At 41.4% G+C, this 20,263-nt stretch overlaps 1 protein-coding gene across 8 annotated transcripts in view; it reads right to left on the reverse strand.

Moving 5' to 3' along the window:
* Positions 1-20,263, reverse strand: part of dgkh (diacylglycerol kinase, eta) — a 60,910-nt gene that overhangs the window by 16,517 nt on the left and 24,130 nt on the right. For all 8 annotated transcript variants that reach the window (XM_046054877.1, XM_046054883.1, XM_046054878.1 and 5 more), the window contains 12 exons: positions 14,870-14,974; positions 13,180-13,312; positions 7,297-7,403; positions 6,820-6,945; positions 6,127-6,229; positions 2,563-2,725; positions 2,371-2,479; positions 1,807-2,028; positions 1,372-1,463; positions 901-1,000; positions 492-795; positions 11-142 (listed from right to left, as the gene is read on the reverse strand). In XM_046054877.1, coding sequence (XP_045910833.1) covers positions 11-142; positions 492-795; positions 901-1,000; positions 1,372-1,463; positions 1,807-2,028; positions 2,371-2,479; positions 2,563-2,725; positions 6,127-6,229; positions 6,820-6,945; positions 7,297-7,403; positions 13,180-13,312; positions 14,870-14,974 — 1,696 coding nt within the window. The remainder of the gene's footprint in view (positions 1-10; positions 143-491; positions 796-900; positions 1,001-1,371; positions 1,464-1,806; positions 2,029-2,370; positions 2,480-2,562; positions 2,726-6,126; positions 6,230-6,819; positions 6,946-7,296; positions 7,404-13,179; positions 13,313-14,869; positions 14,975-20,263) is intronic.

Genomic DNA, 20,263 nt, shown 5'->3' on the forward strand with positions numbered 1-20,263 from the left:
GTGCACTTACATGGCAGCGCTTCCAGTTCTTTGGTGTCCTCATCCTTCTCGCTGTCTCTGTTCTCTTCCTCGCTGTCCTTCCTGAACTCCAGGGGAGATGGCAGCTCGGTCTCATCTGTGTGGGTGTTCTGCTCATCAACCACTAAAAAAAAGAAAGCACAGGGTGGGATAAAGACGACACAATATGCATTAGATGCCCTAATGCATGTACAGTACATCCAACCACCGATTTATCTTTCTGTCTTTTGCATTTCATCAATAGTGATGGTTATATCTTCATTTACCTAACAACAGGGACCATTATAAGGCAGATGACCTTCTGCACGATCAAAAAAGCAATTCTGCTTTCAGCTTTCAACATTGATTTCTGCTATTTTCTTTACAGAAACCTGCTCAAAACAGGATTTCAAAATGTATTTTATATATGTATTGTAGTGTATTTCATTCACAGAAAAAAATTGGATAAAGTGAGCTCAGGGTTCACGTGTTACCTCTCTCAGCCTGTTCTATGATCTGTCGCACGGCTTTCTTCAGACTGTTGGCCCTGAGCATCAGCTGCTCCCTGCTTTTGAACAGCTGGTGTGGGGAACCTCCTCCTCCTTTCTCTGTCTCATGCTCCTCCAGCTTCTCCTTCAGCTCCGTCAGGCTCTCCTCACTGGCCTCCTCTTCTTCGTCGTCGTCCTCCTCCTGCTCCTCCTCTACGATAGGCGGAGTGGAGTGGGGAATTGTCTCTATCTGGCACTCTGTGTTGAGGGTATGGAGGAGGGAGTCCAGTTTCTCATTCAGGATTGCACACTGGTGGGCACAGAGGATTCAGAGGACGGACAATTAGCAGAAATGTAATATATAGGGAGAGGCCTTTCAGCACTCGATGTCAACTGCATTGTTTTTGAGGCTTACTTTGAGAGACATAGTGTCGCACTCATCAGTGTTCTCTGTACTTTTTTCATAGGCTTTCCCCACTTTGGCAACAAAATCCTTCACTGTTTCATATAGGATCCTAAGAAACAGGAAGAAAACATTAGTGTAGTAATTAATGAAATAGAAAAGATGCCATCAATCAGATCTCTGATGACTATTAAGACTAAGCTGTGGATCCACAGACTAAAGCAGTTTTACTCTTTCATACTTTATCCTTCTTTACTGTTTACAAGACAACTTACAGCTCTGCTTTGAACAATATGCCAAAAAATGAAAAGGAGCAATTTTATTGCCTAATGAAATTGTCATAGCCGTGTGTGTTAACCTGCAAGTGTATACTGTATATTTGTGATAGGGCAATCTCAGTAGTAGTGCCAGTTTGTCCTGCCCCAAATTCATGTAGCTGGTTATTTTCTGTTTGGGTCATGCTGGTATGTTTAAAACACTTACTTGGCAGAGGAGATGACCACAGTTTGCTGCTCAGAGTTGAGGATCTTTGTGAGGTGAGCAGCTACTGAGTCTTCATAGGCTGAAATGTGAAACTGGAGAGAAAACATTTTTTTTTTTTAGAAGTATTCATGACTTTTTGTTGTATTTAGAAAACAATACATGACTGATGTTCTTGTAGTAGGCCCAACAATCTAAAGCAGATTTTTTTTAATCAGTACTTGAAACATTGCAAACCTTTCTAAAAGACTTGTTGTGTGGAAAACATTATTCCTTTGTCCAATTTTGAATTTAAGCTAAGGTGAAGCTGAATTGAAAATGTCAGGAACTATTTCCAGCATGTGCTCAACTACCTCCTACTCATGTCTGTCTGGATGCCCTGCTGGGTTTGATTGTGTCTGCTGATGCGTGTGAATATCTGTCAACTCCTGTGAGTACCTGGCAGTTGTCGGCTCCCTCAGGCGTGGTGGGGCAGCTGTGTTTGGGTGGGATCTTAATCTCGTAGGTCATGATGCTCCAGCGGTCCAGCATCTTGGTGCTGGCCCTCTCTAACTTCTCCAGGGTCTGGGGCAGCTGGGTGTCATCGTCACATGATGGGCCCCAGCCCAGCACCCGTGCCAGATCATTGCCCGTGCCCAAGGGCAACACCCCCAGCTGGCACTGAAACACAGGCGGAGGGTTTATTTGACATCAGGGGAATACATGCCTGCTGCAATCAAAATGAGGACTGTGTGTGAGTGTGCATGTATGCCTGTGTGTGTATAATGAGCACGTCTTTATGTAAGCCGGCCAGGAGCAAAGGCAAAAAGCTAAACTGGCACAAGGACACCTCATTTTCTATCGACGTGTAGCTTACTCTCTCAGGAATATCTAGCTAATATGTTTATGACAGTAAGCAATTGTAATTGTAGCAACTGTAATTTATATATATATATAATTGATACAGGAGAAATAATATTTAAACACATTAGAATTGGCCTATAATACTGTTTATTACACTACCTGTTTGTGGAGATTGAGTTTGTCAATCTCTGAGAGGACCCAGCCAACACTCCCATCGCCTCCACACACCAGGATCCGGAAGTTGTCAAACTTCTGAAAGAGGCGTAGACTGACAAAAAACACACACACACATTTATGTCTGCAGATATACACATCAGAATTTGTGGAGCTCTGTCAGTTTGATTTCCTCACCCAAGGTGGGGCCCGCCGTTGACCAGGTCAAAGACTTGAGCCGGGTTGAGGAGCTGTTTAAAGCGTCGTAGAAATTTCACTCCCTGGTTGTCACCACTTTTGGAATTGACGAAGACCAGGAGGGGACTGGCACATGATGGTGGACAGGTGGCCTTCCAGAAGCCTGAGGAGAAATCGCAACAGAAAGGGAGGAAATGAGTATCTGTTGAACGCCGCAGGCACCATAAACAGATTTTCAACAGTTTTTTTTGTAGTGGCATCAGATCTATCAGCAATAGATATCATAGTGAATTAAACCTGCATGACTGGATACCACTTGGGTCAAGTAGAAAAATATGTTTTTGTGCTTTTTGACTAAATTGTTGTGCCTCTTGTGTGTTTGTGTAGTTTCCATGTTGGAGAGGAGGTCATGTGGCTCAGGTCTCATCTGTTTGGCGACCAGTGTTGGGGAGTAACTAGAATTTAATTACATTTTTTTTTTACATTGTAATGGGTTACAGTTACTGTGAAAAATGTGTTTTTAAATTAACATTACTTATGAAAATTTTCATGATTACATTAAGGGTTAAATGTCAATATTTTCTTGGCTAGTTTAGGCCATATACACTCACCGGCCACTTTATTAGGTACACCTGTTCAAATGCTTGTTAACACAAATAGCTAATCAGCCAATGTGAAGACTGGTTCGAGATGACAGAAAGGCAACAGTGACTCAAATAACTCGTTACAACCAAGGTATGCAGAATACCGTCTCTAAACGCACAACAAGTCAAACCTTGAAGCAGATGGGCTACAGCGGCAGAAGACCACACCGGGTGCCACTCCTGCCATCTAAGAACCAGAAACTGAGGCTACAATTCACACAGGCTCACCAAAATTGGACAATATAAGATTGTAAAGACATTTGGTAATGCACCACATCACAAAGCTCAAATCATCTCAAACTGGTTTCTTGAACATGACAAGAAGTTCACTGTACTCCAGTGGCCTCCACAGTCACCAGATCTCAATCCAATAGAGCACCTTTGGGATGTGGTGGAACGGGAGATTCGATAATGGATGTGCAGCTGACAAATCTGCAGCAACTGGTGATGTTATCATGTCAATATGGACCAAAGTCTCTGAGGAATGTTTCCAACACCTTGTTGAAAGTATGCCTCGAAGAATCAAGGCAGTTCTGAAGGCAAAAGGGGGTCCAACACGGTACTAGTAAGGTGCACCTAAAAAAGTGGCCGGTAAGTGTATATAATATATATATATATATATATATATATATATATATATATATATATTCATTTTGTTGCTTTGCATGTTTTTCATGTGCACAATGTCGTCCTTTGCCATTTACAGCCACAGCCGTATAGTAAAGTTTGATGCTATTCTGATGCTTTTGATTGGTTCTCATGTTTGACTTTGCAGCGCCACCTGACTGCCAGATAAACTGCCTCTCAAGCTGTCTTTTCAAAATGGTTAACAGTTTAAAACATTTCAACATCATTACTTTGATAAAGTAATTAAAATAGTGACACTACTCTTACATTTTAAAACTAACTTGTAATCAATAACCTATTACATTACATACATACAAAGTAACCTTCCCAACACTCTTGGCAACACATGGATGTTACTCGATGAAATTCTTTATATATGTTTACAACGTATAATTTTGTCATCCTGATTGTCCACACAGTAATTTTACAATATTGCTCTACTGCATCTGTCTGTCCTGGAAGACGGATCCTTCCTCTAGTGCTTTTTTTGAGGTTTCTAACATTTCTTCCCCAATAAAAGGGTTTATTTGGGGAGTTTATCCTTATTCTAGAGAGTCTAAACATAGAGGGTGTTGTATATTCTACACATTGTAAAGCCTCTTGAGGCAAATTTGTGATATTGGACAACTTGATATTGACTGACTTAGATTGATCCTTTCATATTCTGTAACCAGCAACCAGGGTACAGCTCAAACTAGAGCAGCAGGGCTGTTAAACAACCTCATCAAAGTCTCATGAGTGAGACTGCGTGTAAAAATACATTGGAGCACAGCACATGCCAAAAACACGTGTTTTGCTTTATAGTAGAGCACACACACTCACAAGCACACACGCACACACACATACAGAAATCTCACTGTGTTGATAGCTACTGTATGTGTATATTTGGTTTTCCTCCATATTATGGTGTGTGTGTGTGTGTGTGTGTGGCACTGATATCTGCTCCTGGCACTCCCTCTTTTCCCTGTACCACTTGCATCTTCCTTCACTCTCACTCTCTCTGTGATGTTGTCAGTAAAGGATGGGTTGAGGGAGGGTGAGTGGAAGATGAGGAAGGGAGGGGGTGAAGGGGAGGTGGAGTCACGGCGCTCCAGCACGTGCTGCAGTCTTCCCCCGCAGCCAATTACAACCAAACTCCCCCTCTTCCCAGCCTACATTTGGGCAGAGGGGGTCCTGGAACGTGAGGAGATGCAGAGAGAGTGAAGGACACAGAGAGTGAGAGAGAGAGAGAGACGAAGGATTTTTTCTTTTACTTTCCCTTCTTCCTTTTTCTGCTTTTGTCTTATCCTCTCCCCTTCATCTGGATTCCCATCCTCCCTTTCTCTGACTTTCTTTTATCCAGCTACCAATTAGCCGATGCCAGCTTTTCACAGACTCAGTGGGCTGTGTGTCTACTGTGTGTGTGTGTGCGTGTGTGTGTGTGCATGCGAGAACCAGCCATTAGCTTCAGCAACAGTAATCCAATCACACATGCTTATCTGAGTCTGTCTTGCAGGTGCTGATCTCCAACTACAATGGGTTTAATGTGAGCTTTGAAAAACACACATACACACACATACACATATGAGCAAAGAAACACAGACAACACATACACACTTTGTTGAATAGACAGCCTGAATGGAGCCTCAGGTTACACAACATGTTAATGTTAAATATGTGTGTCAATTTTCACAGAAAGTTGGGAATTAATTCTTCTCACACACACATCCTGTCTCATAATACTGATCTATTTTAAACCCTCACAGAGGTGTGTGCCAATCTGTCAGATAAGGCTATTTTTGACCACCTCGCTATACAACAGTCAATTTCCTGGAACACATACTGGTGACCCGTCTCTCTCTATAATAGCTGTTATGACTAGCAGGAAACTAATAACAAAATGTGGATTTGATGCTGAGACCAATTACCCACAGGGAAAATAATGATATTGTCTTTTTCTTTCTGTTTTCCGTCACATGTTCCAGCAGTTTACAAGGGAAGTGTGTGTGTGTGTGTGTGTGTGTGTGTGTAAATGATGGATTCTGTTGTGTTGACCAAACCAGTGCATCATCACACTCTCCCTCTCCTCCCTCCTGCCACAGTCCTTCCATGTGACAGCGCAAAAGGTCAAAGTTCAGAGACAAGACATCATCCCACCAAATAGGGAAAAATCTCATTTATTTATCTCTGAAATATAACGATTGCTCCAACGTGCATCAACCTCTGACCCTTTGGGCGAGTCAGCATGATTGTATGTGTGTGTGTGTGTGAGTGTGTATCTGTGTGTGTGTGTATGCATGTGTGTGTCGCCCACCATCGGAGTCAATGCTGTTGAGCGCCGTAGGGGGAATGATGGAGACTTTGCACTGGCCAAGAGGACACTTGCGAGGGTACAGGTCCATACAGGCTGTGTGCACCTAAGAAGAACAGCAAATACAAGATTCAAGACTTTAATATCGTTTATCTCACATTGATGTACAACAGCAATGACATAAAATTCCCTACGTGTATGGTGACTTAAAAGAAAGAGACCAATAAATGATATCAATGATTTACTTCAATATTATTTTAATGGTTGATTTAACATCTGGCTAAGGGACAACAGTGGGAAATTTGGATAACACTGGGACATTTACAGTAATGTTAAGGAATGCATTGTGCCTGTAAAAATAAATAAATAAATACTACATTATTGATCTTAATCTTATAACAGAGAAGCGACATATGTATGTGTTTATGAAAGTTTATGTCCTAACTGTGGTTGCCAGCATGCTAAACAAGCAGTTACCATTGCAAACTTACATTCTGCAAACCATTAACAAAAATATATATGAACATATGAACACATCAAGCCCTGCTAACCCTGAGACAATGCTTTTTGTTGTCTTAAATGTTCTGATTACCATTAAAATGATCAGCTTCTTGTCTAATTTTAATCCTGTTTAAATGACAATGTAATCTAGCAGGGGCAAATTAAGCATTTAGGCATATGTGACAGATGTCTCACCATAGCTTTGCACCAGAGGCAGCGCCAGTCCTGCAGTCTGAGTACGCTGCCACATGTCTTATCACACACGGCACACTTGGCACTGACGGGCAGGTTGCCTTCCAACCATTGGTGAGGCATAGCAATCTGTAGGTTCAACACACACACACAAACACACACCCACACACATGGTTCAAGAAATAGGCAGCATCAATTGCTTTGAATCCAGAGAACTCATTTCAACATGCTTAGCATTGATATGAAATGGGTTCTCTATAGGCAAACAATACAAGTCAGTGTTTCAGCATTTCTTTCAGAAATTTATTTTTTCTTTCCTTGGGGAAAATCCTCCAAAACATCATTTTAACCATCATAGGTAACAAACAAGGCTAATATAGTTCTTACACTGTTAGCAGCTCCTGAAGATGTGGTACTAATATACTATGAATGCCTTTAAATACAGAAACCATAGATAACTTCACACACAAAAATACTTACCCCATCCTCATCCTCAATAATATCCTTTCCTATGGAAGCCAGGGTGGTCCATTTACAGTTGTTGGTGGCTCTGACAGCACAGCGTTTATGGGCTTTGAATTTGCACACTGAAAGACACAAACAACCAACACACATAAGAGTCTGACAGCGTTTTCCAGCATAGCAATTACTCAGCAGCTTTATTTTGTGGCACTACATTAGACGGATGCAGTTGAAGAACACAAATTAAACATTAATTGTGTTACAGCAAATAGTTATGAACTTTACTTCTAATTATGTGATGGGAATTACATTTAGTGAATGCCCAGGCATTTTCAAACACTGAGGTAATATAAGAAGTTCCAAGGCTAACTGTACCTAAAATACCAAACTTTCACAGATTTCTGTGGATCCTTTTCTCAACAAGCTGAAAAACACTGGACACTGATGCATGATTCAGAGACAGACACACCCCGCAAAGTACAGTGTTCTAATGAATCAAGCCCTAATGAGATGTCAGCGTGTGTAATTACTAACGTCCCTAAGCCTGTTCTACTGTTAGGAATCTAGTAGACAGAAGAAGCAAAGCATGAGGACTTAGCTCCACATCACAGGTTTCAAACCCTTTATCAGTAGCCAGCAACAGGCAGCCAGCCAGGCTAAGAAAGACTTAAACCCTGGACCACACAGGACAGGTGGATCCAGCTCCACATTAAAAGCTACCTGCTGTACTGTCTGGATACTGTGTCAAAACCATACATCTGACAGTGACTCACATACTGCACATCCATTTGTGTGTTTCTGCAGTATTAGTCACTTTGCTCTGCAGATGAACAGGTGAAAGTAAACGCTTGCTACATGTAATCAGCTCCAAGATAATCCTTAGTCGCCTCATCTCAGTAACACATTATCGCAGTAGGCAAATGAGGAAAAAGCAGACCACATAGCTATATTGCACATTTTCCCTCCCACTCATTCATCAACACCACTCAACATCATGTACACTGGCAGAGTGACATGAGGCCAGATGTACTGCAAGCATAGTTCAGCCCTGGTTTCTATCAGCTACACTTATAACTATTACACATACTAGTACATATTCCAGTCGGGTTGAGTTACCACACCATTTACAGTTTTTTAAAGGAATACTTTGACACTTCAGGAAATACTCTTATTTCTTTTCCAAAGTTATATGAGAAGATCATATTTGTCCATTAAACATAAGGTAACAGTCCGCTTAGCATATGAGGTTCACATTACCCTCGCAACACCGCAACTTGTTGTTTGTTCTGTTTTGTGTTCGGAATAAACAAATGAGATATGCTAATGCATTAATAAGTTGATTTGTGAGCTTTAGTAGGCAGTGTTTTTTTGTTTGTTTTTTTACATTTGGACATATGCAGGCTAGCTGTCCTCCTGCTTCTAGTCTTTCAGAGAAGCTAAACAAACCCTCTCCTTGCTCCAGTTTAGTATTTAACAGATATGAGAGTGACACAAATCCTTTCATCTAACTCTCAGCAAGAAAGCAAATAAGTGCGTTATAAAAATACTTTCTCTATTCCTTTAAAATGGCTGATGTACCAATGAGTATTTTAAACAAAGACAAACAGGATAAGCAAAGATCCTGCTGTATCTCAGTTGGTAACTAAATGACTTTTAAAACTTCGTCTGTCAAGGCTCACTCAGTATGCATGAGAAGGTAACCACTTTAACATCGGGAGAGGCAGTTACACGTTTCTCACATTTGATTTTTAATGTGCTTAATGCAGAATGCTCTGAATAAGAAACAAGAGTGAAATGTAAATATAAAATGAATATTTCCTGTAAAGATGTACAGGCAGACAGAGATTGCTCTCGCCTTCTTCTTCTCCATTAGGCTGAGGCACTTAGCAGACTCATGAATAATGTCGGTACTCTGGGGAACTTTGCTTCTGGCTACCCCACCCATGCTCATACACAACACTGATCGATGTGTCAATCTAGTCTACCGCTAAATGTTGTTAGAGAGCATTAGCAGAACATTAAGAGAATTCAGAGGACATGATACCACTGCCTGTTAATAGCCAGGCCATAGCCAGAGTGTTCACAAACCAGACTGGAAGAAAACACTTTGTGTAGACCTATGATTGTATGTGTGAGAGTGAAATAGAGACAGAAAGGAAGAAGAGTTTGTCTTTGTTTGTGTTTGTGTGTCTGCGGCTTGGTAGCACAAATCAATCCCCACCGAATGTCCTGCGTAGGAAATCGAAGGGAAATTTAAGCCGCGTTGATTGCTGTGAAACTGTTTGGCTGGCTGCTCTCGACGTTTAATAGAGACACTCTCCTGCCCTCGTCTGTTTTTTTTTTTCTTCTCTCCCTCTTTCTACCATTCTCACATCCTGTTTCTCATTCACATGGCTGATCATCCACCTCTCATAGTCTCTCATTTGCCAGTGCTCCGAGTCAGACAGTAGGCTCCTATTAGATTTTACTTAACAACTCATGTGCTCAATGTGGATCTATAACTTGGTATGAGTGTTATATATTAACAGTAAACAAAACAGCTGTGTGTTAATAAATCTAGGGTGAAAGAAATGTGAGAGGGAATCTTTACAAGGTCAATACAGAGCTCCATTAGCTACCCTGTGTCCACAATTCAAATTGCATCCTCCTATTGTTTATTAAAAGTGTGTGTATGTGTGAGAGTAGTAAAATGTTGATCTAATGACTTGGTCTTTTGTATCTCTCTCCATCCCTATGTCTTTTTCTTTGCCTTCTGCTCTGAATATGAGAGGATAATGAGCCCTGAGTGGAGAGGCTCTTACTGTCTTCACACATACACACCAAACCAAGCACACCCATGCATTAGGGTTGGAAATCACCAGAGGCCCCACGATACGATATTATCACGATACTCCTCACTTGAGGTCAATGATGTCACACAATCTCTGTGCTCTACACTAAGATCATGCCTGGATAGCCTGTGTCCTCTATCCACCAAGCCTGCTCGCCCAAACCAGTCCCACCAGTGGCTAACTGATACTATCTGTGGGCTCCGTACTGATCTCAGAGCGGCTGAAAGAAAATGGCGAAAAACCAAAGACCCGCCGACCTTAAGGGCTACCAATTGCTCCTATCCTCCTTCTCAACAAGCATCAAAGTGCTGCCAAAACTGCGTTCTATAATAACAGAATTAGCAGTGCCACTGACTCAAGGAAATTATTTTCCACTTTTAAAGCGCTACTAAATCCTCCTCTACCTCCACCACCCACAAACTGCTGATTCCTTTGCTGCCTTCTTCACAGGCAAAGTGGCGGCTATAACTAGCCAATTCTCTGAAACATTCAAACTCTGCCATTGTAGTAGTCCTACTACATCTTTTCCTCTGCCCTCCCAGGTCAGTGGTTCTTCACTCTCCTCGTTTACTCCTCTCACAGAGAGCGAAGTATCAGAACTCCAACTACATGCCCTAAGGTCAGCTAAAGCTGCAGCCCAATCCTCGGTTCTTCTCCTGCTTGACCTATCAGCTGCCTTTGACACAGTCAAACATAGGATCCTGCTATCCGCTCTCTCAGCAATGGGCATCTCGAGTAAAGCACTCCTGTGGTTCGAATCCTACCTCTCGGGGTGTTCCTACAATGTTTTGTGGCAAGGACAATTATCCCCCTCCCACTGCCTCTCCACAGGGGTGCCCCAAGGCTCAGTGCTAGGGCCCCTTCACTTCTCAGTTTACACCACCTCACTGGGGCCGATCAGTTGCTCGCATGGCTTCTCTTACCACTGCTACGCAGACGATACGCAACTCTACTTATCCTTCCCGCCAGGCGATCCCACCGTCTCGGCACGGATCACGGACTGTCTCTCGGACATATCTGCATGGATGAAGGCTTCCCACCTTCAACTAAACCTCTCTAAGACTGAACTCTTGGTCATTCCAGCCAAGCAATCTATCCACCATAACATCACACTACAAATTGACTCCTCAGCCATCACTCCAACCAAGGTGGTGAGAAACTTGGGTGTCATGATTCATGACCAGCTGTCCTTTTAAGACCATGTTGGTGCTGTCTCCCGGTCATGCCGCTTTGCTCTATACAACATAAGGAAAATCAGGCCCTACCTCACTCAGTACGCCACCCAGTTTCTGGTACAGGCCATGGTTATCTCTCGCCTCGACTATTGCAATGCCCTCCTAGCAGGTCTTCCAGCTTGTGCAGTGAAACCCTTACAAATGGTTGAGAACGCAGCAGCACGTCTGGTTTCTGATCAGCTCAAAAAGACTCATGTCACTCCATTACTCAGTGGCTCCCCGTGGCCTCCAGAATCAAATTCAAGTCACTAATGCTTGCATACAGAGTGACTACTGGGTCTGCACCCATCTACCTAAACTCCATAATACAAACTTACGTTCCTTCTCGGTCGCTACGCTCCTCCAACAAACGCCGCCTGGCTCTGCCATCCCTTCACACAAAGCAATCCCAGTCCCAGCTAATCTCATCTGTGACACCACGATGGTGGAACGAGCTACCACACGCCATCAGAGCAGGGGCGTCCCTCTCTGACTTCAAGAAGCTCTTGAAAACTCATCTCTTCCGAGAACACTTCCTCTTATAACACCTCTAACTCCTAACCTCTAACATGCACGTCCTGTGCTCTTCTTCTTGCTTGGATGTTGTTCCTCAAATGTAAGTCGCTTTGGATAAAAGCGTCTGCCAAATGAGTAAATGTAAATGTAAAGATTTATGTTGCGATTTTAAATATATTGAGATATATTGCAATTTATTACCTTTTTCCAACTTCCAATTAGGTCCCTAAAGTCAAACTTTGTAAGCATCTGTTTATCTAAAAAGATACATTTCTCTGTTCATATCACTTTTTCAGTCCTCTATATGGTCCTGTTAAGTTTTTCTAGTGGACTAAAAAAGCAATAGATTTTATTATTCTAGCACCAAAAAGTTAAAACTCCCATCTGCAATTTATATAATAAAATAAAGATACTTGGCATCCGTGTATCGATAAAGTATTGCCATGGCAAATATCACGATACTATGCTGTATCGATTTTTTCCCCCACCCCTACCATGGACTGAGACGTGTGCACACATACACATGCATGCACTCACAGGGGAACATTAGCAAAATTAGAACGAGGATATGCAGATGGTGCTCATTAGGGTCTGCTGCCTGTCACTGACAATTTACACCAGCTAAAAAAAAACACAGAAGAGTGTGAACCTCCACCGTCAACCCCTTTTCTCCCTAACACCCCACCTCACTGTTCTTTCAAGGTGAGGAGATGTGGCGTCATCCATGGGATGTGTTAACAGTTGTCCCTGTTATAGCTAAATGGAGAGATGTGAAATGCCAAAGTAAAATTGAAAAGCCTGAGTCAACACTTATCTAGACCAGAGCATGACATAAAAGCATGTGGATACAGAGTGACATTTAATTCATATGCTGGTGCAACGTTAATGGCAGTTCACCACAAGCTCTTTTCACCCCCTCTACTTCAAGCTAACAGTTTGATGAGCATCCCACTTCACAACACAGAGCTTCACAAAGACTCACTCTGGCTTTGGCTTATCCAATCTGCTACATTTGGACAGAATTTCCTCACTTCAATGACTCACAAGTTCTTACACCACATATTCATATTCTTTCCCAAAGTAACTATATAAACTGCCAGCACTCAGGCTTGCATTTCCAAATGATCTGTTCCAACACAACGGTATGTCTGATCTTTCAAAAGACAGTAGGAAGCCCACCTATAAGCCAGTAATTAGAAGTAGAAATGAGTGAGAGCTGCATCAAAAGATCATTGATTAAAAGGGTGTTACGTAAGAAAACACTGTGCGAAAGAGTGAATCAGCAAATACGTTCACATGTTTCACAGTAAGCATGTGTAGTGCTTGTGTGTGCTACCTACCTTCACAGGAAAGGCCGTGAGACGTGACCCCAGACAAGCTATCTTTACAGACGTTGCAAAAGGTGGGCCGTGCATGGGAGCAGGCGTACCAGTTGTGCATCCCTGAGAAATGTTCCACATTAAACTGTGCCGTCTGGCAAAGAAGAGGTTAAAACAGGTTGGCGGCACTGGGATGACAGTCACAGAAAGGCAAGCACAGTGCACAACATCATCATGGCAATAACATGTACAATGACATATCTACTGTAGGTTTCATTACAAATGACTGCATATTACCGTTACTGACTGTCTTCATTGTAATTGCGAGCAGCACAATGTTTGACATGAAAAATAGAAATGACCTTTTCAGATTGAGTGCATTAATTCCTTGTGTATTAGCTTTCCCTAATATTTATAATTCACTTTCCCCAATGTCTGGTCTTACTACTCTATAGGAGCCTCATGAAGACGAGATCTGGGGAAATGCCTGGCAATGTGACTCTGCTGCTTCGTGATTTTACTAAAGTGACACCTGGTCAAAAGAAAAAAAAAAATATGCTTCTATAACAGTTAAGTGTATGGAGAGAGAGAGCCCACTGTGCAGCGAAAGCTAATGCGAGCAGTGTACTGTACAAGTGTGGGCGTTGCGTCTGCAGTAGTTGGTGCAGCCCAGGACACACTTTGTGTCTCATAAGTAGAATTGTAACAGGTGCTTACAAAACTGGGACATTTAGATTCCTACACAAGAAAACACAGCAATTAAAATGGTGTGATGTTGACATCTCGGCACGGGTGCGTGTGCGTTCGCGTGCGCACATGTGTGCACCCTGTGATGTGTGAGCTCGGGGGGTGCTGCTGCATTGCAGTGCAGTAAGGGGGTAAGGGATGGGGTCTTATGTAAGATTTCAGTCCCAAATCAAAGCCATTAAAATGCAGTACTGCTTTCTTCCTGCGCTCCCCTTCTCCCCCGCACTTGCCACAACCCGTCGCTGTCAACACGAAGCCCAGAATCATACTCCTCTTACAGCTTTTGCTGACAGTGGAACATTAAGTTACAGTCAGTGTGATGAAAAAAAAATCCCACTGGGACAGTCGTGCTGATGGCATGTTTTCTAGATTCTTCCAGAAACAGTGTCTTGGATAAAAAAAACTAGCATTAAAATGAGTTGAGTGTTGTGGTAAGTGACTGGGGAGGCAGTCACTCCCTGTTTATGTGTTATCAAGTGAGTTATAAGGGGTAAAAGAATTGGGCTGTTGCAGAATAAGACAGTGATTTTTGATGGTCAACATGTGTCTGGTTTTTGTGTGTGTGAGTATACATAGTTTGATACTGATTATACTGCGTGCGTATCTTCCTTACTGTATCTCTGACTGTGGCGGAGTACACCTGTGACTGTACATGTGCATCCTTGCGTGCATATGTGTGTTCGCCAGTGCTTTGGGGATCTGAATCTGAACATGAGGTTGTTGCTTCTGCATTAACAGCTTCGTAGAGCCCCCAGTTGCCTTCAGTGTACTGTATAATAAAGAATATCTGGTGAAAAAACAGCAACATCCCTGTCAAACTATCCAAAAGAGGATCCACCTTAACACAAATCTATTGTTCCTGCATCTCCTAACACTCCCCGCCTCTCTCCTCCATCTTTTCGCACCCTCCCCGCCACAGACACAAACTTGCATGGATCTGTCTATGAGTTAAAGGGATTCTTACCTCGTAATGTTCTCTGGACTGGACGGACTTCAGTGAACTGATCCAGTCCTCCATCTCTTTCCGGTTCTCAGCACAGAGGATGAGCCTACGGAACGGAGTGATCACCTGGAGGGAGAGCGTGGGATGTGTGCACGGGAGAGTGAGTGAGACAGACAAGTGTGGCAAGAAAGAGAGAGATTAATGTTTCCAGTGCTCTCCTCCTTAGCCTGCGGTGCCACTGACAGGAGAGAGTGTTCGGCTCTGTCTTTAAGGGAAGCCCCCTCCCTCTTCCTCTCTCTCTCCCTCTCATTAACTCTAGCTCTCTCGTCCCTTAACACCTTCTTGAGTATGTCTTTTCCTTTGCTCCAACATTTTTTTTTCTCAACCCTCTCTTTCTCTCGCTCTTAGCTCTTCATGTCGCTTTGAGGCAGATATGTACTGACAGGCGAAGCGCCTCAGTAAAGGCTAAGAGCTTCTCGCCCACCGCCTCCCCCTCTCTTTCCCTCTCTCTCTCTGTATATGTGTTTAAAGGACAGGCTCCCTGTAGATAACCCTACAGACATACACCACTCTCTCAACAACCCATCACTTATTTATGCTCTCTCATCTCTTCTTTCTCTCCATCTCTTTCTGGCTTCACATGTCCTTATGTTATCGCTATTTACCTTAGATAGAGAAGTGAGACTGAATACAGGCACTGGTAACACACACACACTGACGGCAATTTCACGCTAATCAATATTCATGTACTAGCAGTGATGCTAATATTTCTTTCCCTCTGTGAGGAACGGTACGTATGATTAATTACAGTCCTAAACACGGACGTCCTCCTCTTAAACCTACTGAATTTGAAGAGGTTTTAAACAGCTTGTTATTTCTGTTTGATTTGGTGGATTGTCTCATCAGACAACATGACATTACTGGGAACAAACTGCAACCATTTAAACGGTTTTAACACTGTGAATGATATTTACTAAACCTTCCGTATATACCAACAGACTGAAGTTTCTTGTCACTAAAATGTTCTATTTTACATGATATTAATGAGCCCAGTTGCAGCCCAGATAATTAAGATCTGATCTGTTTTGCACAAGTCTGGAAATCAAAGTAACGCAAAAGAAAGTGCTTGAAATACTGGTTGGAGTGTGGATACTTTTGTAGCTGTAGTCTTCCTCAACTATTTGTGGAGATGTGTTTTATATCACCTAAATAATGGAATGTTATCAGCTCAATCAAAAGATCAGAGATGTAATTAAAAAGCCTTCCTGGAGTTATAAGATTTTTGAGTTTTGGAAACAAGATAATTGCTGTAAATACTAATCTATCAGGTATCTTTAATATGTACTTAATTGGCTACTTCATTTGTCTAACACTGGGCTGAACATCTCGTAGACTAACAAAAAAAAACATTCAAGCAGAAGGAAAAAGCTGCTGCACTGTTGCGCTTTTGTCTGGTGTTGTGGAACTAAAGTGACCTTATATGCATATTTTAATTTCCTGCAACATTATTTACTGCTGTTATTACTATTCATTCTGAATCACTACTGGGGACAGATAAAGTCGTCTGTAGCTCTCTCACTCACTGTTTCAACTTGTTTGTGTCTGACAATGACAATGCCTCAGATTTTACACCTGCTTTCACCTGGTATAGAATTTCAGGTACGTTTTCCTTTGCTGCAGAGGACAGCTGGCAAGGATAACTACAAGTGGACAGCTGGCTTGTATAAATTTCAATTCCCTCCTCCTATATTTTGCATCTCTAAGCTGGAACACAATACAAACTGCATGAGCGAAATAAATACAATTTAACAGATTTACCAATACAAAACCTCAATGTGGCAATTCAGTAAATGCAGGCAAAAGAAAAGGGGACAGTATAGTAGTACAGTGACAGTGATAAATACGCCCCTTCACACAGAGTGTGCAGAGTTTGTTCTGTGTGTTGTTTGTTCTCCTCCAAAGTGCTCATTGATTTTTCAACGCACATTTTAGACCAACTATTCACCATAATTTGAAGCCATACACTCGGCTGCTGTGGAGGTTCCTACACTCATAATTGGATAAAAGTGCAACTGTGCAATCTACACATCATATGGACTAAACAAATAAATAAATAAAAATTTAGTGAAAATGTGAAAACACTGACGGAACCTATATTCTCCTTCCATTCTGTGACGTTTCTGTTTACAGGCCTATTTAGACCAGCAGCACATGAGGCTTTAACAAGGTGTGGAAAACAGCAGGTACACAATAAACACAAGTGCAAGTGTGTGTGTGCATTGTGTCTAATGTGCATGAGTGCAAGCATACATTAGGGGGGTTTCAGTGGAAAACTTTTACATAAAGAGGCACCAGTGTCAGAGCTGCAAAGATGCTAAGAGTCAAAAAAAAAAGTGCTGCGACAACTGCAAGTTGAGAAAACTGGGCGACACCTAGATGCATCAATATTCCCCAGAGAACATCGACACAGCATTTGGCTGCCACATCAGCCAATTAGAACAGAGCATGTAATCCTGTAGGATCATATGTTCATTGCAATCATGCATCCGTATGTGTGAGTGAACAACAAAGCAGGGTAATTTAAAATTGGATGGAAAGCTAATGAAATAGCTCCCTCCAAGGTCAGAACTGTCAATATGGGTTGTAAGTGGCATAGGGCGTGAATTCTTGTGTCAATAATTACCAAACTTAAACACATGACAGCATTTTGAGAATTTGCTTTGTATTCCTGAGCATGTCCTGACTGCTGCGTTTCCACTGAAATTAAGTCATTTTGGTCCACACTGCCACTTTTTGTCTGTGTATTACAATACCTGCCAATCAATTTTGGAGTGATAAATAGATTGAATTTAAATTTTTTAATAATTTGTTTATATTTGGATCACAGATTTTACATTCATGTGCTAAAACACAAGCTAATTTCATGTACTCTTCAACAGCCATGTTGGGAAAATACACATTTTTCCTCATAAATAAAAAAATATTTGACACGATGGTCTAGAAATCTCCTTGCTGTCGACCTTTGCTGTCTGTCTTTTTATAACCTTCCTTTGTTTATACCTTGTGAGACTGACAAGTGTCTCTGGGAATTCTTCTGAGAATGCTGACCGTTCAGTTTTGCTAAATGCTTAATCGAGGCCTGATTTTTTCCACAGTGAATACAGCTTTTGTCATTTTGTTCACCTTTGATCAACACAATCTCAAATTCCATCGATTATAGTTTGGTCAAATGTCACAATTGCATCATAATCTCAGATGAGGCAAATCGTATGCTGATTTGATGCTGAGTATTTAAACAATTTAATCTCTAATAACAGCTCACAAAAGTAAATATTTGTTCCCATTTGTACTTGGACTGGGCCAGGGCAAACAGGTTGTAGGTTGTTTTATTTTATTATTTTATATTAGGAAATATCCCAAAAAGTCATCAATACCGGTTCAGTAGGGTACCGAGTATCAAAGTCACAGAAAGCTGACAATGATTACAAGTGGAGACACTATTTTTATTGTTATTATTATTATTATTATTATTGAACTTCAAACACCCACCTGGCCACTAGTTCCTTGATCAATCAACTTAATCACTCTTATAATCAATATGTTCCAAGACCTCTAATCAATGTCCAGTTATGCCTGAGCACTGAACAGAAGGGGCAGGTGGGAAAAAAGACACAATAAAAATCAAGTTATCTCTCCACACACTATGCTTGTCTGTATGAACAGTTTGTGGGTGTGTTGTTGTGCTTGTGATAGTGGTCCTTGCCTTAAAGCTAATCACATTAGCATTCTTCCTCCTTTTCTTAAGTCAGTGGAGGCAACAACTCCCAAATTATTGAAAATGTTGCGAGAAAGTGTCCTCGAGTGCTTGTCTGTCCGTGGGTGTGTTTGCAGTACATGTCAAACTCTCAACCAATCAGCCATTTACAATCTTCCAGCATGTACAACAAGAGTAAATCTGTTGTCCTCCCTCTTTCTCCTTTCTCGTTTACTCTCTCTTCAGAGAATTGTATGTTTTTCTCAGCAGTTAATCACAATACAGTTTTCCACCAGGAACTGTAAGGATTAGTGTGTGTTTGTGTGTGTGTGTGTGTGTGTGTGTGTGTGTGTGTGTGTGTGTGTGTGTGTGTGTGTGTGCGTCCATGTATGCACTGATGTGTGTATGCACATGCACATGGGCAAATTGATCCCTTTGGACATAAACCATCCTGTCTTGCTACGGGTGTATTGTGTCTCTGTCTGTCCGTGTGTATGTGTGTAGTGATAAGATTGGTTGCCAGGGGAAACAGGAACGGCTGTTTCCAAAAATGGCTCTAGGCATCCCTCAAGTGTGGAAAACCTCTCTTGATGACTGACCTTCAGAGCTGCATATATCAGATGTGTGTGTATGTGTGTGTGTGTGTGTGTAATGACAAGTGACAACAAGAAGTGGCTCTTTGATCAGCATTTAAATTATGAGAACATGTAATTATAAGCCTCATCAGCTGTTTCTTTCAAATTCTTACACTATATGTCTATCTGCAGTAGAAAAATTGAAGAGTACTGCAAGATATTCCTTAAACATATAGGAAGGCCCTCCGTAATGATAAACTGCCTATTACTCCTCATTAATTAAGTGTGACAAATGATAAAATTCAAATTATTAGAGACAAAATTCTTCAAGTCCTGTCCTTAACTGGGACCAATTTATCTTCAAACTCAACCTGTAAAACCTGATATATATTTAGACTGCTTTGTCCCATGAATCTTTACAAACTAACTCTTCTTAAAAAACACTCTCTTGATCCAGGAGTTTTAGCCAACTATGTCTAAACTTCCCTTTCTTTCTAAGATCCTTGAGAAAGCAGTCATCAATCAATTGGATGACTTTCTACAAATTACCTTCTAATTACACCAGACAAAGGACTTGTCTCTGTACTTGTCTTGTACAGAGATAAATGTTAGAGACTCTAACATTTTATTGGCATTACTGGAACAGCATTAAGCTGGTTTAAGTTCTATTTATCAGATCAATCTCAGTTTGTACATGTTAACGATGAATCCTCCATGCACGCCAAAGTCAGTCATGGAGTTTCACAAGGATCTGTGATGGGACCAGTACTGTTCACTATATACAGTATATATTTCCTTTAGGCAATATTATCAGAAAACACTCCATAAACTTTTATTGTTATGCAGATGATCCCCATTTATATCTATCAAACAAGCCATATGAAACCAATCAGTTAGCTAAATTTCATGTGTGCCTTCAGAATGTAAAAACCTGAAAGACCTGAAATTTTCTGATGTTAAATTCAAACAAAAAACAAATACATCAAGTATCAAGGGATCAATGGACCAAGTACAAAGTAATTGTATGTTACTTTCGTCAGATGAAAACTAAACGAAATATATTCGTCAACAACCTTTTTTTCCGTT

Source organism: Micropterus dolomieu, linkage group LG07, assembly GCF_021292245.1.
Source record: "Micropterus dolomieu isolate WLL.071019.BEF.003 ecotype Adirondacks linkage group LG07, ASM2129224v1, whole genome shotgun sequence".
Lineage (NCBI taxonomy): Eukaryota > Metazoa > Chordata > Actinopteri > Centrarchiformes > Centrarchidae > Micropterus > Micropterus dolomieu.